Source organism: Staurois parvus, unplaced genomic scaffold, assembly GCF_062004578.1.
Source record: "Staurois parvus isolate SC_StPar_1 unplaced genomic scaffold, SC_StPar_1.0 ptg000604l, whole genome shotgun sequence".
In the NCBI taxonomy this organism is placed as follows: Eukaryota; Metazoa; Chordata; class Amphibia; order Anura; family Ranidae; genus Staurois; species Staurois parvus.
The window spans coordinates 7,714,043-7,741,397 of NW_028318400.1; the positions used below are offsets into that span (position 1 = coordinate 7,714,043).

Here is a 27,355-nt window from a genome sequence, read left to right on the forward strand (position 1 = left end):
TGTCATTCAAAATGTGACAGCACTGAAAGCTAAATAATCAGTTGATTATGACTATACTCATCTAATCAGGTAGGCCCACACAACTATATGATTGGTAAACCTAACAAGGAGATTATAACATGCATAGTTAGATATAGTCAATTATTTGTTGTTTGCACAAATGTGTGAAGTATGTTTTTATTGGTTCTTTGTCCATGCTTTTCAGTTAAGTCATTAATGAAGAAACATTTCTTCTGCAAATTGGTTATGCATCTTTTATTTTTGTAAGTAGGATTATTTAATTTGTGGTAGTATATAAATTCCTCTTGTCCAAGGAGAAATAATCCTTGTTCAAGGAGAATTTGTATAATATTGCCATTGGGGCAAATTATGCTAGAATATTAAATTTGTTTGCACAAATAAGCTGGTCTTTCAGGTTTGCCCTCAGTTGGTTTAGATCTTTTTTACATGCCACTATTTCTGAGTGGTATGTTGGAGATTTCATTTTAACCTTATATTATAAATGTTTTTCCTTAGCAGGCATACATATCTCTGGCAATGAATATTGTAGGTATAATGTATGTCTTTGGGCCTATTAGACAAGCTAGTGTGACTAGCCAGTTAGTAAACTGATTTTTATTCCACTACCAGCACACCAGCCAGTCAGCACAGAATAGTTGATTTTTTTCTCCACTACATGTACATTTGTTTTGTAGCCTAAATCTTTATCTATCAGTCAAGTTATATTGATAGCAAAGGACGTTTTGGCCTCCGACAGACAACCAGGACACACTGTTAAATTTAACTGCACACACCACACTGTTACTTTGCAACCTCTAGTTAAATGAGCATATTAACAGAGATCAACAGTTGTTAACAGAATTAATTTGCACAGCACTTTCTTCGCCCATCCTAATATTTCTTGCAGCCAGTTATTAGCCAGCTACTCAATAGCTTGCTTACAAGAGCTTAGCTTGGCCTGATTAGATACATTTCCAGTGAAATTTGGGATTGAGCCAATTACATAAAAGGGTTTTGTAAAAAATACTGCTTGCCTTCTATCTAATTGTATTCTCTAAATTTAAATCAAATTTGTTAGCACATGGATAATCTATTTATCTTCGAAAAAAATTATACAAGGTTTGAACAGATTACAGAGGTAAAGGATTATTTGGTGTTAAATTATTCCAGGACAGTGACTCTGTAACTCTATACATTGCCTGCCCCAGTTAGGGATGAGCTGAATGTCCCCAGATTTGGTTTAGTGCAGGTTTGGCAAACATGACCCAAAGTTCAGGTTCTTAATCCAAACTCCACAGAGGCCAACTGAGGCATAACTTTATTCATCCATAATGGTCACTTTCTTGGTTAATAGGTCAGGGATTGCCAAAGCATATGGGGATCTGGACGGTGGTCTGGGGGACATGAACCAATGAAAAAAATTGCATTATTCAGAAAGGAAATGGTCTTTTCATGAGGCTTAAAGGGAAACATTGAAGATACAAAAATCCTTCAAAATATGTGCTTCTGGGATGCCTTAAAGCTGTATGTGGCATAAAATAAATAAGTTGTAAAATAATTTAGTTTACTTATACATTATAAATAGGCTAATACACAACAGCAGTAACCCGATATGAATAATTTAAAAAAGACTTTATTAGGTAGTGTTTTCAAAGATCGATTGTTTGGTGTAACAGTGATAGGCCAGAACTGAGCACTGGAAGCAGCAGGGACAGTATAGCTATTGCTAAGTATACAGTATGTTTTACATAGCTATACCTGCAAAAGAGGCCAAATGATCTAGCAGGATTTAATTTTCTGACTAAAGTTCTGCTTTAAAGCTGTATGTGGCATAAAATAAATATGATGTGCAATAATTTAGTTTACCTATGCATTAAAAATTGGCTAACACACAACAGCAGAAACACAATATGTTTGATTTAAAAAAGGCTTTATTGGGTAGTGTTTTCAAAGATCAAAGGTGGTTTGTTGTAGCAGTGATTGCAGCGCCATGGGTAAGGAGTTACCACCAGTTCTTCTGTACAGGGCCTAGGCCAGTAGGGGGGCCCAGGCAACTGGGTGAATCAGATGTGGGCAGGAAGGGTGATAGGCATGGTAAGGGGGTAGTTACTGGAATTGATCCCCTGTATGGCTCTCAGCAGCAGCTGAAAGTTGACTGCTCCTCCTCTCCCCCTCCCACTGGCTGTCAGCTGCTGCAGAGAGAGCCATATAGGTGGTTGGTTCCAGTCCAGTCCAGGTTTCCTTTTTTCCTTTCCACCAGCAGCTGCAAGCACACAATAGGATCCTTCAGGATGGAGAGTGGAAGAAATATGTCACATTTTATCAACCCCTTCCTTTTCTGAATGAACCCAATGAGTGATCAGTACAAGTCACTCACTGTGTTCATTCATAACTGAGACATAGTAAACTTTTTAGAAGGGGGCCCATCAGGTTGGCTGTATGGGGCCCCATGGTTTCTAACAGCAGCCCTGAGTGATTGACCAGAATTGATCAATCTAAAAAATCTATTGCAAAGTATAAATATATTGCAAAGTATAAAATGTTAAAAAAGCAACCCTATGAGCCTCATATAAATTGCCAAACAAATTCGAAAACGAGTTACATAGTCAGTGATCTTTTTTAGTACTACAGTGTACTGTATACAAAGTTTAACACAATGTAACACTGTGCCCCAAAACACCTCAAAACTGCAAAAACACATTCCATAGATGAGGCAGATGTTAATTAAAACTAAAAAAAAATACAGGGCCATGTTTTAGAGACAAAGAGACAACAGCTAAATATATGCTACAGTAGTTTGTCTGTTAAGGCAAACTAAAAAAAAAATACAGGGCTATGTTTCAAAGACAGCAGCCGAACATATTGCACAGGGGGTGGAGAATATGTAAACAATTTGATTGGCAGCTATGTAAGAGGGAGAAATAAATTAATTTATAACAATAAATAACGGTATGATATTTCAAAGACAGCAGCCAAAAACATTATATAGAACCTCTGCACAAGCATTGATACGTGGCCACTATATTAGATGAAGAGGATAGACATATGGTATTCTAAATTCAAAGTCTGTTTATTATGCCACAGAAAAGAGCCAACAATATTTCATGGACATGCTGCATTATGAAAGATTTACTAGGCCACAATGAAAGAAAAAGAGACTTGGCAGATTTTTTATGTAACTGAATTAGAGTAAAATTTTCCAGAGCTACAAGAAAAAAAGAAAAAAAAACAGAACTGATCTATTTGGCAGTATGTACTACTTTTTAACAAAGATGCTATGCCAGAAAGAATGAAAACCAAAACATAGTATCAGATTTTTTTTAATGCTTTTTGATAATCTGCTATTCGAAGAGATAACATCCATATGTCATGTCTGCATACAAAAATACAATGTCATACAAAAGTTATTGGCTGTTTCCTAGGATTAAAGACCAAAAAATTGTACAGATTTGCATCACACTTTACACTGTAAGTCTTTCTTGAATAGGCCATAAGCACATAACTAGAAATAAAAAAATAATGTACTTTTTTAGGAGACTGAAGATGGAAAAATGTTAGGTTTCAATTTCAAAGCATTTTAATTTCAGTTTCAAAGTAGGCATTTTACATCTTGAAAAAAAAATGTCTTGATTCAAAGACTGACAAGGCAAAATTTTACAGTGTTACCTGTATAGGCATGCTAATCCTGTGTCCTAATTCAGAAAATTAATAGGGGAAAAATTAAAGTTTTGCAGCATAGTTATTAAAGAGCAGCACCACCCTACCTATAAGTTGTTTTTATCTCTAACATTTGTCCCTATATAAATATAAAAAAGTAATTATTAGTCTATGGAGTCCAGTGTTCTGCTTGCAGGCAAAGTTCTCCCTACAGTGCTCTTCTTCAGCACCACTATCCTGATTGGAGATCTGGCACATGAGCAGACATGATGTGGAGGTCTTTGCTGGGTCTATGGGACATGGCAAATGCCCACAGCAAGTCTGCACATGCACTGTATTACCTGCACATGTGCAGACATGCTGTGATACTCTGTCAATGAACTAGCAGAGACCTTGTGGCATTTATGTGAATGCTTGAGATCTCACAAACCGTTTCCTGGGGGTGTGTAATGTAGACATCCCAGGAGAAAATTTGCAGAATCTCACACACACAGAAATACTGCAGGGGCTTTTGGAGAGACCAGTGGCATATCAGTGCATCTGTTGGGTCCTTATACACATTACTTACTTAGGCAAGGCTTGAAAATATAAAGTTTAGAGAATGAGCTGGCATAATGCATCTGGAAGCAAAAATACTGTTTATTTGTTTCAAATGTAAAGTAAAAACAATGTCTAGATTTTTGTCATACCTTTTAAGCTTTTCTTGGATAGACCATAAATTCTAAGAAAGACAGAAAGCACATCACATCCGGAAATAAAGAAATATTATTTTAGATTACTGAATATGGAAAAGTGTAAGTGATTTGCAGCATACATAGTAAGCTTGTATGGGCAGGCTGCAATTTCTGAATAAATGAGAAGGCATATTGGATCTGGAAATAAAAAGATAATGTCTTGATTCAGAGATAGAAGATGGAAAAACTTTACTGTTTAGCACCACAGCTATTAAGCATTTCTGAACAGGCCATTTCTTATGTATTGAGCAGGAAGTATTAGTGTCTGTTTCAAATTTAAAAGAAGAAATGAACAGATTTGCATCATATCTTTAAAACCTTTAATGAATAGGTCATAATTTAAAAAAAGAGAGCAAGCATATTGCTTCTGGTAAAAAATAAAATAATGTATTTTCTATTGAAACTGAAGGCCATTAAATGTTATAGATATGCACTACAAATATTAAGCTCTTATTGGCAGACTGCAATTAGCAAATAGGCACATTACATTTAAATTAAAAAAATATATATTTTTATTAGTTGTATTGAGGAAGGAAACCTTTCACAGTTTAGCATTCCATGTATTAAGCCTTTCTAAACAGGCCACAATTTATTTATTTTTGGTCCCCTTTTGATTCAAATGTAGTTATTTTTGTGCCTATTTGATTTGAATTTAAAAGAAAGAATTGCACAGATTTGCAAAATACCTTTGATTCCTTTATTGGATTTATAAACATATTAATGAGGGTGCTGCTTTATTTCAGTTCACATGTGCAGCCTTCAACCTCCTAATCTGTTATGCTGGTATGTGAACTGGCTCTTGTGTGAACAGCTTTTTCAGCAAAAAAGTGATTATTCTCCTATACCGTGTAACCTGGCTGGCATGTGAACTGCTTTCATATATGAAATTGACTGATCTCTTACACTCCAGGAAACAGAGCTCTATGCATATTTAAGACTCCGGTCGCACTGGGTGCAACTTGGCATGCGATTTGTCATAACGGTTCGGTTCTGACTTGGTCGGATCCGCACCGATTTCTAAAGTAGTGCATGCACTACCTTTGGTGCGATTTGCATAGACATCTGTGTCAGATATCTTGCAAATTGCACCTCAAATCGCAATGACATCCCAACTTTGAAATCGTGTGACTTACAATGAAGTCGCACGATTTCAAAGTCAGGATCGATGTGACTGGGGTATAATGGCTCAGTTCACACGTGGAAAGTCAGGAAAGTTTTGAGCAAAAATTGATGGAATATTGGTATGTGAGTGAGATCTTTTGGACTGTGAGAACTCGTAAGATTCATCACAGGAAAGAGAAGGTTGTAGGCTGGACTCTGCAAGTGTGAACTGAAAAAAGAGAGCCCTGTAATTCTTATTTTTTTTAGCTATACATTTTCACAGGATGTTGTGTTTTTTAGCTGTCCCTGTCAGTATCTAGCTAATCTTTACATTTCCTGAGTTTGCTGTATTGGATAGGGCACAATTTCTGGAGGAGGGTACAAGCACATTGCACCTGGAAAGAAAAAATTATGTATTTTTTTAGAAGACTAAAGATAAAAAAATGTTACAGATTTTCACCACAGATATTAAGCCTGTGTGGATAAGTTGGAATTTCTGAGTGACTGAGTAGGGAGTCTTAGGGCTTGATCAGGCATATTGCATCAGGAAATAAAAAAATAGGTGTTTATTTATAAAAACTCTGCATAGCAATGCCTCATGAAAATGTAGGAATATTCATTCTGTGCGAATGAAGAGAAAAAATTAATGGTATTAGCCTATTTCCAGGGCTGGTTAAATGCTTTTATATGCTTTAATACAGAAAATATCACATTTTGGCCACTAAATGGTACTATCAAATTCCTATGATACTTATTACCATATAGGGGCCAAATGCATATTTTGTTTTTATAAATGCACGGCTTAGTGTCTGTTTCAAATCAAATAAAAGAAAATGCACAGATTTGAGAGAAAAAGAGCAAGCACATTGCACTTAAAAAAAGAAAAAGTTCTTAAAAAAAGAATTTATTCTATTTTAATTTGAACTTGAAACCTGAAAAGCTATTTTGAGTGCACATTTTTGATAGGGGGGAGAACAGAAATATTTCAGCAATAAATAAAAATGAGATGGGATCTTTGTGTGGACATACTATTATTGTGCAGATTTGCTGTTGAGAATCTCATCCTTGTTAACCACTTGAAGACCTCCCTATAGTGGTTTTACTGCTACAGGGCACCCTCCTGTGCAAAATCACGTGTATATATACGTGATTTTCCACCTCCGCCATAGGGGGCACACGTGCACTGCTGGGTGCTTGCTTTTGCTGTGAAAACTCGGAGCAGAAGTCGATCTGCGAGTCCCAGTGAATGAATGTTCACCAGCACCTGCCGATTGTCTGGCAGGACAAAGAACAGAGCTCTGCCTATGTAAACAAGGCAGAGCTCTGTTCTGACAGGGAGGAAAGTGAAAGATTGTGTATCTCTGAAAAGCTGGGACACAATCCTTCATTTCCTTTAGTAACAGCGCCACCTAGTGTACACTAAGCACATAGCTAGACACTTAGTTAACCCTTTAATCATCCTAGATGTTAAGCCCTTCCCAACCAGAGTCCATAGTACAGTGATCAGTGCATATTTTTCACAGTGATCACTGTATTAGTGTCACTGGTTCTCACAAAGTAGCAGTTAGTGTAAAAATGTCCGCTGCAATATCACAGTCCCGCTATAGGTCGCTGATCACTGCCATTACTAGTATAAAAAGTAAATACAATAAAATAAAATTCCAGTATATGTCCATTAGTTTGTAGACACTATAACTTTTGTTAACTAATCAATATTAACTATAGTTAACTTTTGTTAACTAATCTATATACACTTATTCTGATTTTTTTTTTACCAAAAATATGTAGCTGAATATATTTTGGCCTAAATTTATGAATTAATCAATTTTTCTTTTTACTGGATATTTTTTATAGTAGAAAATAATTTTTTTTTTTTTTTCCAAAATTGTCAGTCTTTATTTGTTTATAACTCAAAAAGTAAAATCCACAGAGGGGATCAGATGCAACCAAAAGAAAGCTCTATTTATGGGGGAACAAAAGGACAGAAATGTTAATTATGTACAGCATTGGATGACTGTGCAATTATCAGTTAAAATAATGCAGTGACATATAGCAAAAAATTGCCTGGTCAGGAAGGGGGGTAAATCTTCTGGAGGTCAGGTGGTTAATGAGAAAATAATTTAGGGTCAGAGACTGACCTTTTTAATAGGAGGCAGATATGTAGGCAGAGAGTCAGCTTCTTTCAGTCAGAAATATAAATAACAAATGTATTTTCTAGAAAGACAGTTCATTAAAATCCAGTGGGTTCACTAAAAAGAATCTCATTCATTTTAATGAGAGTTAATTTTGGAGAGATGGATTAGTTCTATTTCAGCATGAAAAAGTAAGCGATAGTGTATTTGTTAAAACACCAAATGTAATTTGTATGGATTCACTTACCATAATTTTAACATTTCTCTTATCCTTTTTCATGGGAGAAAATGTGGGAGGCGGGCAGTAGGCATTTATCAGGCCAAGATATTAAATTAAAATTTAATTCCTCAAATATTATTTTAAAAAATGAACAGATTTTGATGCACAGAGAGGCACGTCTATTTTTTTTCCCAGCCAGAAATATGTTATTATTTTCAAATACACTATATTATATTGATACTGATGCATTCCTAATATGGCCATATATATAAAATTACACAGTACTTTTTTTTTATAGAGACAGGTTAACAATTACACAAAATATCATCCTTTTGAATAGGATTACATATTTGCATGGACATAATATACATTTTGTACACATTTGCTGCTGAGAATCTTATCCTTAATAATGAGAAAATAAGGAAGATATTTTGTTGTTTTAATAGGTGGCAGATATGTAGGCAGAGAGTTGGCATCTTTCAGCCAGAAATATGAATAACAAATGTATTTTCTAGAAAGACACTTAATGAAAATCCTATGGAATACATAGCTAAAAAGAAACTCATCCATTTTAATGGAAGATAATCTTGGAGAGATCCTTTTGAATAGGATTACATTTTAAAAGCAGAGAGAAATCATATTGCACGTATGATCAAAGACCGAATCATTACCCCCTTCCTTATTATTGGAGGTAAGTTGGCAGTAGATTGCATCTGCAGAAACATCTGTGCAAATTGGTTTATCTTCTTGTTGTCACCTCCCTATACACTGTCATTGCTCTTCTCCTCAGATGCAGTTAATTGCTTTGCATCCTCTTATAGAAAGCTGCTGATACTGTGCTTAAATAACTCAGCACTTTAGTAGCTTCTGATGACTTCACGCTACTTTGTGCCTGGGATAGAACAGGACAATGATGAAGAGTTGGTTACCTACTCCACCAACTGATCTGGCATACCCACTGCCAGAGAATTAAGGCACACATGCCCTGTCTGTAGATACTCCACCCAACCACCACTTTCGCCTGTGGAAATGGACTCTGCTCGCCTCTGATAGCTGCAAGAAAACAAATCCTGCCTCTTCCTTTGGGCATCCCAGACATGAGATTGTTAATATGGTGCATATTTCCTACTCTAATTAGCGGCTGTGGCATGAGCTGTTAGTGGGAGAATTGGTACTTGGGTGCACTGGAAACTGTGCTGCTTTTATGGACTAAACTGGACCACAATAATATGCTGTGCTCCACTGCAATCAAAGCTCAGCTTTTGTGGTCTCACCGATAACTTCATGCTGCTGTTGCTGCTGACTCCGTAATAATCAAATAAATAAATACCCCAACAAAATGAAACACAAATAAATTAAGGGAAAAATAACACAAACAACATCCCTAAAACACTAAAAACAACATAAAACCAATTTTTATTAAAGGAAAAACAAAAATATCAAATACAATGAAAAAAAATAAACACCCCCCTTCTCAAAAGAGAAAATATGGGGGAACAGAGTCAACACAGCAACAGAAGTTGTTGCTGACAAAATAAAAAGTAGTTCTAAAAAGGACTATTGGTCTTATGAAAGCATTATGAACGCAGATGAACTTTCATTCCACTCTCCCTAGCTACACAAACTAATTAACTGCAAAATATCAGTGGAAATATACATCATCAAATATAGTTAGTATAGCTGTGGTAGCACACTGCACTGGCAGCTTTCTTTTCCTGCAATACTGTCAGCTCTCCTCACTAAACTCCCACAGACTGGTCTTGCACCTGACCAGAGGTCAGTTGTTTGCAAAGCATTTTGGGATGTTTGGTGGACATATTCCCTCAAAAGTTTGGGTTTTGTCTGAACAACCAAAATTCAGTCCAAACTCTCAGTTTATCTCTAGTCCCCTTCGATCAAAGGTATACAAACACGTCAAAAAACTTCCACTTATGCATGATGTGTGTCAGAACTTCTTTTCTGGAAATCATATGTGAATTCTTTATAAACTATCCTTAGCTCTACCTTGCTTTGCAAAATCTAAAATTTTTATGACAGCTAAGATCACACATGTCAACAAGATAACGTCATTTTCTTTGTAGGCTTATGTATAAATATGCAATTCTCGGGTCTGACATCATGAGTTATGGAGAAACCTAATGTGTTTATAAATCACGTACCTTCTTTTAAAAGCATGTACTTTTAAACAAAATATATTTTTTTTATTGAATTTTTGAAAAGTGTTTTTCTTATATATATTTGCAAATGTTAACATTCTATTTTAATCCATAGACATTTAAGAAAAAATCACCTCTCCTCCCATATCTAAAACCTAGTACTCAGTTCTATCATTTACACAAGCAATGTGCTAATCATATGTCAATGCTAAATGAGGACCTAACACTAAAATGTTAATGTCATTGTTAATTACTGTTCAAGTGTTGAACATTTTTACAATTTACCTTGTAAGTTCTGCCAAAATGTTGTCTCTCTCCATCTGCTTGCCATGGGAAAATGTTAATCACCATGTATAAACCATGCCTTTGAGTATTTAAAATGTAGCCAAATGTATTATGATCTTTCATTTTACATTTATTGTATGATTTAATAAAATACTATAGTAGGCTAGATATACTATTATACAAAATACCAGTGGCTTGAAATTCATTTTATACAGAAGAGCAAACATGCATTTAAATAAAATTTAGAGCAGTAAAATCTAGTTGGGGTATGAAACAATTCATATCTTATCATACATGATGTATGCTAAAATATCACAGAATCTACTGTATGTAGGAATTCATAAACAGTCTGGTTATAATGCCACTTAGAAGAGGTTTAAGACACCTACAAAAAAAATAAATAATGCATTCTTCCCTAGCAAGGACCTGCCTTCTCAGTGTCCTAGTGTTCTTAGACACTTGGGCTATAATCCCACCTTCAGGACGTTTCTGATGTGTGTGTGTGATAGTGCTGGACCAACAGAAGTGAGACTTGGTTCTGATGAGTATACAGTGAAGTGTGTCTTCCTTCAAAGAAACTAATACTTAATGAAGGTATAGTGTAAGTGAAGCTTGTTCTGGTCCTAGGCTGCTACCTTCTGATCACAACAAAAAGAGCTCTCAGCAGAAGATAAACTGGTCATGAAGAGATGAAATAGAAGACCTATGTTAGGGCTTGATAAAGACTGCCAAATCTTAATGTCACTATGAATTGCTGGCAGAGTTCGGAACACTGGCAAACAAAAAACAGCTGCCCGTATAACCCCACCTTCAACTGCTATGCCTCGGTTTACATGTTTTTCTACTATCCTAGGAATTTAGACACCTTATCTTCTATTCTGTTGAACAACAGCTTACCAACATTTTTTGTTAGCTTGTTTAGATTTACTATATGTGTCACTTTATTTTTTTAATTTGATAAACATACATGATACAGTGCAGATATTTTTTTCTCCAGTGGCTTCAGTCTAGACTTTAAAACTCTGCTTGAACTGGTCACTACACAGAAGCTACTGGGATCAGTGTATTCTCAGCAAATACTTTGGAGCCTGTGCCTGCAACCCACTGGACTGAAGATTGTGGGGCTAGTCTGAAATGTGACATTTGGACACTGATCTCTGCATTGTGGTGCTTACCAGACCTTAGTGTATTGTGTTAGTTATATGCAAGGAGCTCTCCTGGTCCAGAGAAATGGTATGGATTTGGAGTGACACAGTCTCTGAAGGTAAACTCTTGCATTCTAGGACACAAGTTCCCCTTTGAAACTGGGCAATTGTGGCTTTCTCCTGACAATGTGCTACATATATTTTCCTTCTATTGAGAATATGCTTGTAAAAGGTTTGCACTACTGAAGACTCTCCAGTTCCAGTTATCCACCATTGCAGCCATTCCACCACTTAGGCTGATAATGTCCCTAACGTTTTGCCCTTCATTGACAAACAGTTGAACGCTCTATTGTGGTGTCAGTTTGAGTTGACTATATTAGCTCTCTGTTCTCTGTTGGTATGTGTGTCTAAATATAAAGTCCCTATTTTCAAGTTAGACTTGACTAGTAGACCAAACTTTACAGAAAGCACTGAAAAGTACAAACCCGGTACAGCAGTCCTAACTAAAAATACAGTCTGCATATCTAATGAACAAGTATAGCAGCTTCCATGTACATGTAATAATTGCAAATTATACATTGAAACAAGGATTGTAACCATTTACACACATTAATAACACTATATGCAATTATCTGTTATAAAATAGAACCTTATCAACATAGAAGCATTTGTTTTCTAATTATTATTTCATAATAACACTTGTACTAGCCCAAAAGAGGTGGTAGTAACAAGCATTCATGAATCTCAAGCAGAAATAAATTCCCCTCTAGAAGTATTTGTTGCTATGTCTGAATGCTTACTTCTACCTGTTGTTTCATCTAAACACTGTAAAAAAACACACACTTTTCCTGATTCTAATCCAGGCTTAACTTCAATTTTCAGCCACCTATGTCCATTCAGACCTTTGGTGTTAAAATAGAATGCAGGAACTTAAAGGATGGAAGTATCATTATCCATGATGTACGAGTAGTTGTAAGAGACAGGAATGACAACTCACCTACTTTTATGCAAAGGAGTTACTACACAACCGTCAACGAGGTAAGACATTTGCTTCTATTGTTAGATTATATCATTCAGTATACAGAATATTTGCTATATTTCAGCCACTATATTTTCTTCACATTATCAATGGCTACTTAATTTTGGAAGAGTAGGGTGGTTTTGCTTTGCTTTAAAATGCAAATCTGAATATGCTGACAATATACTGTATAGGCATTGTAGAGTTTTGATACTGAAATTTTTTCTACCTCCAGCCTCTCTCTTTTTTCATACTTTTTCATTCAATTCTATTAGCAAATTATGTGTTTATTTTTTTTTCCATCTTTTTTAACCTTTTTATATGTCTTGATTATATTGTTTTGTGTTATGTTTATTTGCACTCTTGCAGTAGGTTTTCTCAAGAAAATACCAAAGTACATTAACTCATGACAAATAATTAGAATAGTTGTAATAATTAGTTTATGATATTAAATCCAAGTAGCAGCCTAACTCCCTGTATATTTTGCATGTTAAGCTACATATTAGCTTACTTCCTTTGTATGAACATGAGGTTTACTCTTACTGTTAATAGAATTATATACAACTGCTATCAGTCGTTGGTTTGTCATACATCCAATAATCCAATCAACCCAATGGAAAACAATGAAATCACTGACGATAACAAGAGCCTCTGAGCATTTGTGTGCTTCTATACATTTCTGTCCTATTAATTTGTGATATTTATGACTCTCTATTATTTATTATTATTTTTTCTTGTATCCATTTGTGTTTTTCTATAGATTTGTGATATTTTACTAGATCCGTCTGTCACGGATCCATGGTCGCTGCCACCAACAGGCGACAATCGCACAACCGAGACTAACAGTAATACGTCACGCCCACGGCGTCAGACCCCAGACCTTCTCACCAAACTCGTGACCGAAGGACCGGCCGATCTAAAACCGCGGTGTGACGCACGTAACAAGGCCACACTCAGCTGCACCCAGCACAGCGATTGCCCAGCTAATGGACTACAATCGGTGCCTGCAGCCTGAATGTGCTTGTTACTGGGTCAGTTAATTATGCAACTAACCCTCTACTGCCACCACCACTTTTGTCGGAGACCGGGAAACTCCCGTTATCAAATATACACTATAATGATTGAAATATTGATCTGTATAGCACGGCCCGCGGACCTGCTATACAGAGATATAACACACAGTAGCGTCTCTTCAAAGGCAGGGATTCGTGAATTGCAAGTAAGCGCTTAGAAACAGTTTAACACTTTCAGAAAGAAAGATTTATTACTAAAAGAGTCAAGACAGGTGCAATACAATATTTACAAAGAGATGTCACAAATATATATATATATGTATATAAAGACACAGCAAAGAGATAATTAGGAAGAAGATTACAGGGTTAAGTTACTTGCCCATATGCCTGGGTTTGCAAATTCCAGCTGCAGAGCAGGGTGATTCCTTAGTCTCCTTTTGTTACGGTGTTCAGCTGAGGAGATCTGTTAGTTCTACACACAGGCTTGTCTCTTCTTTTTTAAAAATCCCTCTCAAAGGGGAGGGGGGGCTCTGACTACACGTTTTGGGAGTGGTCATTGGGAGACTAAACTAACTACCAGCTTCATATTCCATAATATGAACCATACAGTTGACCTGAGGAATGTGCAATTACTCTGGTCAGTTTGATAATGAGTGGGCTTACATAGTTTTGGGTGACAAAAGTTACACCTCAGCAGATGGCCTGGCTCCAATCTCAGATGTCTTAGCCTGGTTGTCCCACACCATCTGTCAGGAGATAAGTTTGCCTCTCAGGAAGGGAGGAGGGTAGGAATGAGGCTGAGGAATGCCTCAAATAAACAGACAGAACACGAAAAAGAGAGTTGAAGAGGAACTCTGCTCCAACAAGGATGAGCAAGTTTGCCACACTATTATTTATTATTTTTTCTTGTATCCATTTGTGTTTTTCTATAGATTTGTGATATTTTACTAGATCTGTCTATCTCACTTTGTATAAAAAGTAATGATGATAGCGCCAAGACCAAGATAGCAAACTTGGAGCCAAAGCTATATTAAACCAAAAACTATATATGATTATAAAAAATCTTAAAGGAAAGTCCCTTTTTCCTCACTGAGGTCCTTGGTGACTTTCTTGCTTATTGACTTATCTAGACATGACTTTAGAGCTTTTTACATGATTTTACATGACACTACCTTTCACCAGGTACTGTTGGGCTGTTTGTTGGCACCACACATGGTCCTCACCAGACACTACATTGCACCTCAAGGCCATACCTAAACAGTTTGGTGGCAAAATAATTAATCACAGACTGGTTCCATCTAACAGTTGTGTTTGCACTGGGAACAATTTGTTTGGTTTCTTATTTTGTGAATTTCTCAATGTACTGTATATATTATTTATCAATGTACACCGTATACTTGAGATACTCATTAGTGGTTTTTAATTATCTCCTCATATACTAGATATGATGAAGGGGAGGGGGGACAGTTCCCCAGAAACACATTGGCCTTATCTAACAACTGTGGACTAATTACTTAAATAAATATCTTTAATATAATCGCAAGCGTGACAAAACTTTATACTGACAGTGCCTCTACACTCATTCAAGATAATCTTCTGGAGCATCTGTCCATCACTTTCAGAGAGGCAGCAGCTGGAGACCTAAACAAGTCTCTCTGACAACATACTTTCATTGGTCACAACCACCATGAAGGATATCACTTCCCAGGTCATCACTGTTGATACCAGACCATACACTGATCCTTTGCAGCCGTACACACACACACTGGCTGTAAGGAATCGTGGAACAAATTCAGACTTCCAAGGCTTCATTCACTTGGCAAAAAGTGCCCTCATGTGGTTTCCTGCAGCAAATATACTGTGGATACTTGCAACTGGATCCCAAATGTACTGAGTAGTGAAGGTTGCTCAGCCTTTACAACTGAATGACAAGCTGACAGGAGCTGTACGCAGATAAACTGATTCCAGGGGTAAACATCTGTCTCTAACTGCAGGTAACAACTGGATGTGCGGATACATACTTACAACAGCATCAGCCTTTCATTCATTTGTACAGAATGAGAAGTCACCACTGACTGAAACTGCACGGACCCCGGTTTCAAATATCCTCAATATACTTCCTGCAGGAATCCACAGGAGGGTACTTTTTGACTGTGTGAAGGAAGCCTGTGGGATTGATTCACTAAAGGCAAATAAGCCATTCACTTTACAAGGGAATTTTCCCTTAGCTTGGTGAATACAGTGAAAATTAACTTTAAATAAAATACAGTTATTTTGGAAATTAAGGAAAACTAAAAAGGAAAATAAAAACAAAATGCACATGATTGGATGATGGATTTCAGCAAAGTTTTACCTTATTCACTGAAAATTCCCTTTTCAAAGTGAACAGCCTCTTTACCTTTAGTAAATCAACTCCAACTCCCCCACTCACTTCACCACGGGGTTTGATTTGCTACAAGAGCAGATGTAGTTTATTTGTTCCCTTTACAAAGTAAATAGGGCAAACATGTTCACTTTTAATTATCTTCTAACAAAACCCTTTGATTGGATATTCAAAGTGCACATATCTTTGTCTTATGTATTATGTTCAGTTAACACCTACTTTTTAAAGTAAACAGTTTCTATTACATTAATAAGTCAACCTTATTTTTTCTAAAAGTTCCACAAACCTGTAGCTACAATTTAAAGGAAGTAAAGACAGAGTTGTTTTGTGAACTCTCTCTAAGTTTTCACTGCTGATATCTAGTGATTTGATTGGTATATTCACAAGAGGTGGAGCCCTCTGCCTTTGACTTAAAAGAGAGACATGCTTAGCATATGTAGGGGAATATCACTGGTGATGGGGGAGAATGTTTTTTTAACCAGTTGCCCTCCACCCTATAGCAAAAGCACTGCTAGAGGGCGGCACGGCTGCGCAAAATCATATATATATATATATATATACTGTGTGTATATATATATATATATATATATATATATATATATATACGTGATTTGCATTTCCGGGTAGGGGGCATGTGCGCTCTACCTGCACCGCTATACCGCTATTGTCTGCTGGGATGCCAATCACCGGGTCCCAGCCAGTGATTCTAGCTGGGACTCTGTGATCATTGGCATGGCTGAGGGGAGAGATCTGTGTGTAAACAACACAGATCTCTCTCTTGTCAGCATGGACACGTTGCTTTGTATTTTTATGCACAGCAGAGAAATACAAATCAGCATGTCTCCCAAGTAAAACAGCACCCAGTACACAGTGTAAATCACACACATCACACAGTTAACCCTTTGATTGCCCCAGATGTTAACCCCTTCCTGTCCAGTGCCATTAGTGCAGTGTCAATGCTTTTTATTAGCACTGATCACTGTGTTAGTGTTGCTAGGGATGTCAGTGACACCAAGTCAGTTCCCACCCAGTGTCAGTATGCAAGCCACAGTCCCGCTATAAGTCGCTGATTGCCACCATTAATAGTATAAAAAAAATTCCAGTATACATACCGCCATTTGTAGATGTTATAACTTTCACGTAAATGCTTTATTATACACTTATTGGTAATTTTTTTTAGCAAAGACATGTAGCAGAATACATTTTGGCCCAAATTTATGAAGAAATTGTATTTTTTAAATTTTTTATTGGATATGTTTTATAGCAAAAAGTAAAAAATATAGTTTTTTTTTCAAAATTGTCTTTTTTTTTTATATTGCACAAAATAAAAAAAAGAAGAGGTGATCAAATACCACTGAAAGAAAGCTCTATTTGTGGGGAAATAAATAACGTCAATTTCATTTGGGTACAGCGTTGCATGACCAAACAAATTTCAGTTAAATAACACAGCGTCATATCACTAAAAATGGTCAGGTCAGGAAGGGGGGGTAAATCCTCTGGAGGGCAAGTGGTTAAGAGAGTAAGGCTACATTCACATGGACACAGGGGCGGACTGACCATTTGGAAACTCGGGCACTGCCCGAGGGCCCGGGGTCAGTAGGGGGCCCCATGAGATGCCCCTGGTACCTTTTTCATAGGCTTTTTTGAGTTTGGGCAAGGACACAGGAGCCCCATGATCCCCTATTGCCCGGGGCCCCATGAGTTGTCAGTCCGCCCCTGCATGGACTTTTGTATTTGACAGAAGCTAAACTCTTGTAATCTGCACTTAACAAGTTGAAATGCTTATTGCAGATAACTGTGGTTTGTAAATGAGTTTAGCTGCGCTTAACTGCAGATAGTTGCAGTTAGGTGCATCATCATTTTCAGGTGTTTTTTTTTTTAATACCCCATTCTTGGGAACTGTGTTATTGAAATGGAGTGCAGAGCAAAGCTTGTGCTTACCATTGTGTCCTTGCTTGAGAGTAGAAGATGATTGAGGGCTGATTCACGCGCACAACTCTACTTTTAAAAACTCCCCACGCCAAACTACATGGTACTACGGTACCATGCACTTTGGTGCACACAAATGCATTGTGTTGCGATCTGTGTTTGGGCTGCCATTAACAAATAATTGGCACCCACATGTAGATTGCAAGGGCAGTGTGGGAAAAGTGCATAGAACATGTCTTTCTCACTCCGCATTCTATTGTAAACTGGCCCTGATCATGGCCGGATCTAGGGGGGTGCTGAGGTGGGCTATGCCCCCCCAAGATTTTAGTTAAGCCCCCCAAGCCAACCCTAACCTGCCACTATACTGCCCTAACCTGCCACTATGTTGCCCTAAATTGACACAATACCACCCTAATCTGATACTTTACCACTCTAGTTTGACATTTTACTGCCCTAGCCTGACACTATACTGTCCTTGACTGACAGTATACTGATCTCTGTTATGTATTGTGTGGGAGGGAAGAGCCCTGCTGCCTGTGCCCAGGCTGTGTGCAATACAGGGATGGGAGAAGGGGCTCTGCCCCTGTCCTCTGCCCTACCAGCAGTGACCCCCTATCCTCTGGCCAGCCAGCAGTGACCTCCTGTTCTCCCCCCTGCCAGCAATGACCCCCCTGTCCTCTGCCCTGCTGACCTCCCATCCTCTGCTCCTCTGACATTTTTTACTGTGCCCCCACATCAAACAGGCTAGATTCAGTTCTGGCCCTGAAGCAGATAGAGAGAAGTACATCCCCTAACATTCCAATATCCTAACTAGGAGATATTTTGTCATGATGTATGAGGAAATCATAACCTATCCCAACTTTACCAGAATGTCAGTATCCACCTTTGACAGTTTGCTAGCAGTTGTTAGACCATGTGTGCAAGGAATAAATACTAATATGAGGATGAATGTGAACCAACATGAGAAGGAATGCCAGCATTTCAGGAAGAAAAGGGAAAATGTGTCTTTCTGCTGCTAAATGCACTGCAGCTAACTGAAGCTAAACACAATGCGTGTTTAGTTGCAGATAGCTGCAGATAGTCGACCCTGGATGCAGCACTTTCCTTCTTTTCCTAAACATAGCAAAACTGTCTGCAACTAAATGTCCCTAATCAATAGTGTGAATGTAGCCTTGGGGTTAATTGATGAATCATCTTTATCCAATCAACCAACCAATCATGGGTACTCATATGAACATTGTGAAGGACAGCAGAAATATTCTTTTATTTTTGTGTTGTTTTGTTAACAGGGCCAACAGTCAGCTTGTCTGCTTTGTTTAGAATTTGCAATTCCTGTGCCCCGCAGGGGGTGGGAGGTGAGAATTATCCCGGTAGGGAGCGCAGACAGCATGGTGTCTTATGGCTATGAAAGGACAGACGAGTCGGCACCAGGAGCTTGGGGCTTGGTCAATTGAGAGGGCCATATATATGTTGGAAGAAAGACTCTTAGAATGGGAGAGCTTAAGCCAGGATGGTCAGAGCCGTTCATGGCTGAAACATAACTTTGAGATGTATTGAACTGTGCTTTGCTTTGTGCACTGCTGGGACTTGTGGTCCTATATTGCCTGTGTAGTCTTGAAGCTCTGAAGACCCGTGAGGAGTTGGTGCTTATCTGCCTAGACTTCCTCTGCTGAGGCCACTGCTGGCTGGTGAGTCCCTGGATCGCTACCCTGTGAACTGTCCCTCTGCTGTACCCGGATTATCTTCGCCTGCCAGCCTGCCTGCTGCTGAGTGTCCCTGCAAGCTTGCCTGCTGCCAGTGTCCCTGCAAGCTGCCTGCCGTGAGTGTCCCTGCAAGCCTGCCTGCCATGAGTGTCCCTGCAAGCCGCCTGCTGCTGAGTGTCCCTGGAAGCCGCCTGCTGCTGAGTGTCCCTGAAAGCCGCCTGCTGCTGAGTGTCCCTGGAAGCCGTCTGCTGCTGAGTGTCCCTGGAAGCCGCCTGCTGCTGAGTGTCCCTGCAATCCTGCCTGCCATGAGTGTCCCTGCAATCCTGCCTGCCGTGAGTGTCCCTGCAAGCCCCCTGCTGTGTGCCCGGATTGCCCCTTGCCTGCCTGAACTGCCCTCTGCTGTTCCCGGACTCTCTTTGCCTCCACTTCCCCCTGCTGTGTGCCCGAATTGCCCTTTGCCTGCCTGAACTGCCTTCTGCTGTGCCCGGACTCTCTTTGCCTTCACTGCCCCCGCTGTGTGCCCGGATTGCCCCTTTCCTGCCTGAACTGCCCTCTGCTGTTCCCGGACTCTCTTTGCCTCCACTGCCCCCGCTGTGTGCCTGGATTATCTTTGCCTGAACCGCTCCCCTCTCATGTGCCCGGATTACCCATTAACTGCCTGAACTGTCCCTCTGTTGTGTGCCCCGGACTCAGCCCTTGTTGCCCCGATCAAGTGTCCCAAATCCCTCAATAAAAACCTTGTGTGCCCACTGCTCTCCGCGTGCATTCTGTCCCGCCTACACCTCCGTCACAAACATGTTAAAGCGGAATTCCAGTCGAAAAAAAAATAAAAGTCAGCAGCTACAAAAACTGTAGCTGCTAACTTTTAAAATACAGACACTTACCTGTTCCTCAGTCCAGCAGTGTCTTCACCATGGCTGGTTCACCGGCCGTCTTCTCTCCCCGGTGCTGGCATCTTCAGTGTGGGCACCCGGCTGTGACAGCTTGTGGCTTCACAGTCAGGTGCTCACTGTGCATGCATGAGAAGCGCTGCGCTTTGTGATTAGCCCCGTAGTCTTCTGGGACCTGTCATGTGTCCCAGAAGACTATGGGGAGAGAGGGGGGAGGACAACTTCACTTCCGATCGCCTAGGCGATCGCAGCAGAAGTGGGAGTGGGTACCTGTCAAATTCCGTACCCGCTCTCCAAAGGTGCCAATCTTTAATGGGAAGTCAGGGACAAAGACTTAAAACAGAACTTCCCCTTTTGGGTGGAGCTCCGTTTTAATTATTGGGTATCCAGGCAATGTTAGATATGGATCTGGTAGATACATTTCTATGCAACCTAAAAAAACATGCAGTGTTTGCCTGAGGTGTAAGGAAATATATCTTTAAACTGGCATCCATTTCATATAATGCCTCCATCTTGAATATGTAACAGCTCTAGTTTCATTTCCTAGTAATTTATTTAATTTCTCTGGAAAAGGTTTCACCTTATATAGTGCCCTTCTGCTGTTGCAGTTTCTGCTTCTCACGTAACTATACTGATAAGAGTGTAATGTTTCATTGGTTATCCTGATTAAGCAACGTCTGTTGAGTTTCTGTATATCATCCCTTGCTTTGCATTAAACTTTAGAAATACTGCTTTAAAAAAAAAGAAAGTAATTAAAAAAGAAAGACGATACAATCCTGAATTGTCTAGGTTAACTGTATAGCATCCGTAGGTGCTATAGCATACTATAGCATCTGTTCACAAAATTTAAAAAATGCATTGTTTTAATTAAAACACTATTTATTTAATTTTCATTCTAAGTTGCTAAAGGTTTTATTTCACTGATACATGTTTTATTATTCCCTTTTTAGTATTTTGTATGTATAAATCAGTTCGAAAGAGTTCAATAATTTCTAGTTGAGGTTTAATGAACAAATCATAGCACAAGTAAAACAAATTCTGCATGCATGGACTGTCATTGCATCCTCTTGTGGTTTGGAATGACAGTTCATGCACTTTCTCTGCAGGACTGATGTGGCAATGTAGCTATATGAGCTACAACACTGCTAAAACAATACAGAATAGAGTGGTTTTCAATTTAATAAAAAATATTTCAGTTTGAGCTACAGTAGTACACAACAACAAACATTGGATGTGTTATATAGCACATTTTACTTGTATTAGCTATTAGTTTAAATGATTGCTTATTAACCATTTATTAAAACATTCTCATTTTTGACATAGGGTTGTTCTGAAATGCAGGCTTTAGTTTTTATAGCTTAGGGATAATGAGCTTGTTTTGTATACAAACAGTTGATTTTTTAAAAAAAAAAGACAAACACAGCTGTGCTGTTTGGAAAGATGATCATAAGGAAATTTGTTATGGGAATTTATCAACAGACATCTCATACAATTCCTGTGCCATTTCTATTCCAACTGTGAGTGGCACACACCCATAAAACTACTACTTTCTCTATGAAATATCTATAGGAAAATCACACTTTAATGTCATTGATTGTCATTTTTTAAAATAGTTACACAAGATTATTTAAGATGGGTATGTGAATGAAGCAGAGTTAATTAGACCCTTTATTGAACTCATTTAGGAAATAATGTCTTCTTTGTTTCATTTCCAAAATAATTTAATTGAAGACAAAAATTCTATTTAAGAATGGTTGTATCTATATAATAAGGGGACATTGTTATGTCCCATCTGTTTATTGTTTTATTGTTGTTGCAATGTATTGTATTGTACATTAATGCTCTCTACATATAGCCAGGCAGGAGTATGCTGCCACACCAACCTGTTTATTTTTAGTACCCTTGGTATGTTCCTCTGTTCCCCTCATATGTGATGTTAGCTAGTATAGTCCCCTAGCTAGACACTTACTGATTCCTTATGCTTGCCCAGTTTAGTTTCAGTGTCATCACAGAGACTGGGCTTAGGGAAGTCTTTTTCTTCTTACACTTCAAAATACTGGAGAAACCTTCTTTGTATTGCACAAATTAAGCATTTGTACATAATTTTTTAAAGCAATACATTGTGGTATACAGGCTATTCTGCACGTTATTACATAGTGTTTCTTAATGAGGCTATGTTGTTTTGCTATATCAAAATTATTCAATTAAATTGCCCTTTCCTTTGCAGTCCCTAACCTTTTTTATTATTGTGTTGTCTCAGATGTTACATACATGGTGATACTAATGACAGATGAAATGAATAGCAGTTGTGATTGTGTATTTGCTGTGAAAATATTAAACCTTTATAAAAAAAATAGCTAAAAATATGCAAATGCACATAATAAAAATTGTTGATAATCATGAATGTTTTTACTTTTAGGATTGTTAGGATTTCAGTAATTGCTATTTTAATAAAATATCTTTACCTTTTAATTCTGTACCTTTTATTACTCAATTTGTTCTTTTATTTCCAGTAAATAAAGTGCCTGCTGAGGTATATAATCTTGAAAGTGCACAGTTGACAGTGACAAACTAATAGAACTCCCTACCAATCTACTTTTCCTAATGGGATACTCTTGATTGGGTAATTTATTAACCTTAATAAACTAATTCTATTCTAATAAATTACATATTAAAATTAACTTAACTGAGGTGCCCAAATTATATCTGGCAAGCATCATTCATTTCAAACAACTGGGGACTAAGTAATCACTTTGCAAACACTTTCTACTTTAGATTCTTAAAACAAGAAATTAAATTATATTCAGATAAAGTATATTTGGCGATGAGGAAAGAATAAAAAAAAGCAAGGGTAATAAACTATAGGTATTTTTTTACTTGTGTTACTAAACCCAGAACCATTCACTATATCCGGTCTCCCACAGTACACACAACATGGAAATGCAATTATTTTAGTATATATAAACTGCTAAATACCTTTTCTCATTTGCAGTTAGAGCAGTCTTGTGACTTCTATAGTGTTCAGCAGAGCACTGGTTAAAGCTTGCAGAAGGAGTTTTCTTTATGCTCTAGGAGGATGCAAAACCCCTGACCTCTGTCTGGACAGTGCTGATGAGCCCTGTGCTGATCACATGCACTCTCCCAAAAGAAAAAAAAAACCTCTCTAGCAATACACACCAAACTGAGCATGTGCAGAGTGTCTCCACACAATATTTCTTATCAGGAATCAAGAGGGACACTGGAAGAAGGGGAGAGGATTAACCCCTTAGGTCCCACAGTGAGCATAATAAACATGCATTACTGCATATACAGACTGATTTTACTGTTGTATGTTTAGTGACACTTTAAGCAACTAAACAGATTATAGTTTTGAATAAAAAAAAAATCTAATATAGGTTGAAAAAAGAGGAATATACTATTGGTTGCTATAGGAATCAGAGCCATTTTTATTTCTTCAGTTCTTATAGCTAAAGTCTATAATTTTATAACATTGTCTATACATCCCACTACGATTTTGAAAAATTCAGCCAGTGACTTTTGTTCCTTTTTTGATGTTGTCAGGTGCCTGCCTTACCAAATAATATAAGAAGATTATTGCTTGATGTGATATTTGTGATGTCTCCCACTTACATATCATTAGTATAATATTGGTATACTTGGTTGGTATTATTTTGGCATTATGCAGACATTTAGAAAGTCATACAGTTTGGGAACATTAATGCAATTGGAATTAAAACAGAATTAAATGAAACCGGAGTGTGCAAAATCTGGTGCAGCTGTGCATATAAACCAATCAGCTTCCAGGTTTTATTGTCAAAGCTTAAAGTGACTGTAAACCTCAGACATGACATATGAACAAAGCATATATTTCTGTCCACTGCCTTGTTTCTCTGCTATAAGCATGTATCACTTTTGTTAGGTTTTCCTGGCACTAAGAGAAAAATGGTAACAGGGGAGGGCACAGCCAGTAATTGACAGCCTCAGTTGTCCTTTCCCTCCAATCAGTTCTCAGAACTCTCCTCACTGATGTAACTTCAGCACTCCACCCCCTGCTTTTCCAAGCTGAGAGAACCTGTGTAAATTCTGCACTTTGAATGGATGTAGGGGAAGTACAGCTGTAAATAAACAGGTACAACTTATGTAGGGGGATTTATTAATCTCTGTGTATCACCTGAGGGTAGTAATTTCACTATTTATATGTAAGGGTATGCAACCACTTTAATTGAAGAAGCTGAAGTTGGCGACCATAGGCAGCAGCACCAGATATGGAGTTCTCCAGTTTTAGTAAATCTCCCCCATTGTGTTCTGTGTTACTAGAGGCTCTGGTTTCACAATGGATATTTTAAGGCTGTCAAATGGTTTCAGAGTTATATGACTTATTGTTATGGTCCTGCAGCAAGCTGTAGTTTGTTACTGTTGTCTGCATCATCCTTCAAAAGCACCAAAATGAAGCCTGCTTTCCTGAGCACTAAATAAACATATTTTGCCTAGCTCTAATGAGAACACTTTCACAAAAATATAACAATCTTATAGCACCCTAGAGCAGACCCACAGGTCTCCCAGCTCTCTTTCCTGGCTGTAACAGCACCACTATTTAAACACTGATACACACCAGTTTCAATGAAGACACCTATTGTGTCCCAGTTAGATGCCAAAATCCAAGGTGGAGTCCATCAGTTCACAAACTTACACAGCCTGAGTAATAGATAAATCTCATCCAGGGCTATGCCACGAGGCTGCTTGTTACATACTGTATATTCTGAATATCATTTTTGTTTTTCTTTCTTCGGTATACTAAAAGAAGCTACCTGATGTAGTTGGCAATTTTGAAGTGACAACTTTTAAAGCATGACTTCGCAAAAGTATCACATTTCAACATGAACTTTTCTCCAAGAGCACATTGAGTAAACAAAGGAGGTCATAAGTTTCTGTACTCTGGTATCTTAAGCATAGGCATTATTTTTGAAGTGTTAATAACAGTTATTTTGTTTGTGTTGCACATTGTAGTTTCTTTGGTGATCTCTGGATTTAAGTGGAAAAATGTTCACTTCATAACAAAACTGTGTTAGATATACAGTTGATTACTGCAAAATGCTTATGAGGGGAAATCTTAAACACTTTTTCCTCTTTCTGAACCTCAGGCAAAAAAAAAAAAATCATGTATACCCTATGGAAATAGCTTAGTAGCTTACTAGTATCTGCCTTTTGTTTTTGGCCCTACTGGTTTGCACAAATCCTAAAGTGTATCAGGGGGCATGACCTGGCACGAAATGGAGTAGGTCTTGAGCAAGCAGTGCTCCGCCGAAGATTTATCCTTTCAACTATCCTGTGCATCACACAGCAGTCTTTCTGACCAGATTTATCATCGAAGGGTCAGCCTAATAGAACTAATCATGGCTCCCCCTCGGAAAACAGCAGATGCCTGTGTTGAGCTGGACAAATACAGACATAAAGAATGGGATGTGTCAGGGGAAGATGGTGGCTCCTCTACTGCTCAGGGATCTACATCAGCAGAGATGGCTAGGGTGTTTGAAGCTATCTCGACCTGCCAAACATCACTTATATCTAAAATAGAAGAAGTTAAGGTGGATATTTCCCTTATTCGGCAGGATTTCCAGAAGCTCTGGGCCCATGTATCTGAAGTGGAGATTAGGGTGAGTTGTGTGGAGGATGCCTTCCCTCCCCGCTGCAAGATTCCTGGATAACCTTCTCATTTCCACCTATGGTAGAGAGGCCTTCTCAGCTACATTTGTAGTGGAGCATGCTCACCGCATGCTGGCTAAACCACCCCCTCAGGGAGCGCCACCACAGGCCTTCATTGCTAAACTTTTTAATTATGCAGATTGGGATGCTATAATACACCTTTCTAGGGTGAAGGGTAATATACCTTTTGATATCATGAAAATTTCCATTTTTCTGGATTTCTCTGCAGAGATACAATGTCGCAGCAATCTAAGTGGAAAAATGATTTCTAACTTTTAAACGCCTTAAAATCTGCCATCTTAAGTATACTATGCTGCACCTGGCACATCTCCGTGTCGTTGGAGAAGACCATGTACACTTTTTTGAGGAACTGAAGGCTGCCAATGCGTGGCTGGATCTACTTGATTCCTCCTGAGACTAATTTTTTCACCCACATTCTGTTTTCTCTCACCGTTTTGTTTGATTTGCATTCAATTGCTGTTTCTGGAAGACATATAGCCACCATGGGACATCCTGCTACAGAACCTCTCTTGAATATTGGGGATGGCTACTCATCTCTTCCATTTTGGGTGCTTTATATGTTTATAGAACAGTCAGCATCTGTCACCCACAGGCATGGAACTACCCTCTTATACCCCTCCCTCATCTTCATCACCTTTGCAATATATTTGATGATGTAAGCTCCTCCAGATGTTCTTCAGGAGCACCACATGACCAGTGTTTCCTCTAGTATGGTATGGATGAGTGCTTGCTGGCTCCTGAAGATACCACCTTGTCTCGTTTTTCAGAGATTATTCGTCTTCCTGATTTTTTACCTTTTATTGACAATGTATGAGATATGTATAATCTGTTATTTTGTGTCAGTATGTGCTGCAGTGGCGGGGATATCCCCCTATCTGCTGGCTGCATTTTAGTATCTGCTTAGCTCACTTTTGAGGGTCCTGGCATGGATACACTGGCTCTTGAATATTTATATGGCATCTTTATGTCCCAATTAAAATGTCTCACTTGGAATGTCCATGGTCTCTGTGATAAATTGAAAAGAACTGCAGTGTTGGCTTATCATACAAAAAAACAAAGGGTTAATATAATGGCCCTAGTGGAAACTCACATAGATGGTCACCTGCAGAAAGCCTTATGGAGGACCTGGATAGGATGGACTTTCCATGCTACTCACACTAGGTATTCTAGAGGTGTCTCTATACTGGTTGTGAAATCAGTACACTTTGAGCCATTGAATATCAGGTTGGACCCTGAGGGTCGATATGTTTTTTTACGTGTGTATC

General features: G+C 38.3%; 1 protein-coding gene across 1 annotated transcript in view; it reads left to right on the forward strand.

The window, feature by feature from the left end:
* PCDH15 (protocadherin related 15) overlaps positions 1-27,355 on the forward strand; it is a gene marked incomplete at its 3' end in the record, with an annotated part of 1,039,494 nt that overhangs the window by 506,403 nt on the left and 505,736 nt on the right. The window contains exon 6 of the mRNA XM_089692803.1: positions 12,313-12,468. Within this exon, the coding sequence (XP_089548929.1) occupies positions 12,313-12,468 (156 nt within the window). The remainder of the gene's footprint in view (positions 1-12,312; positions 12,469-27,355) is intronic.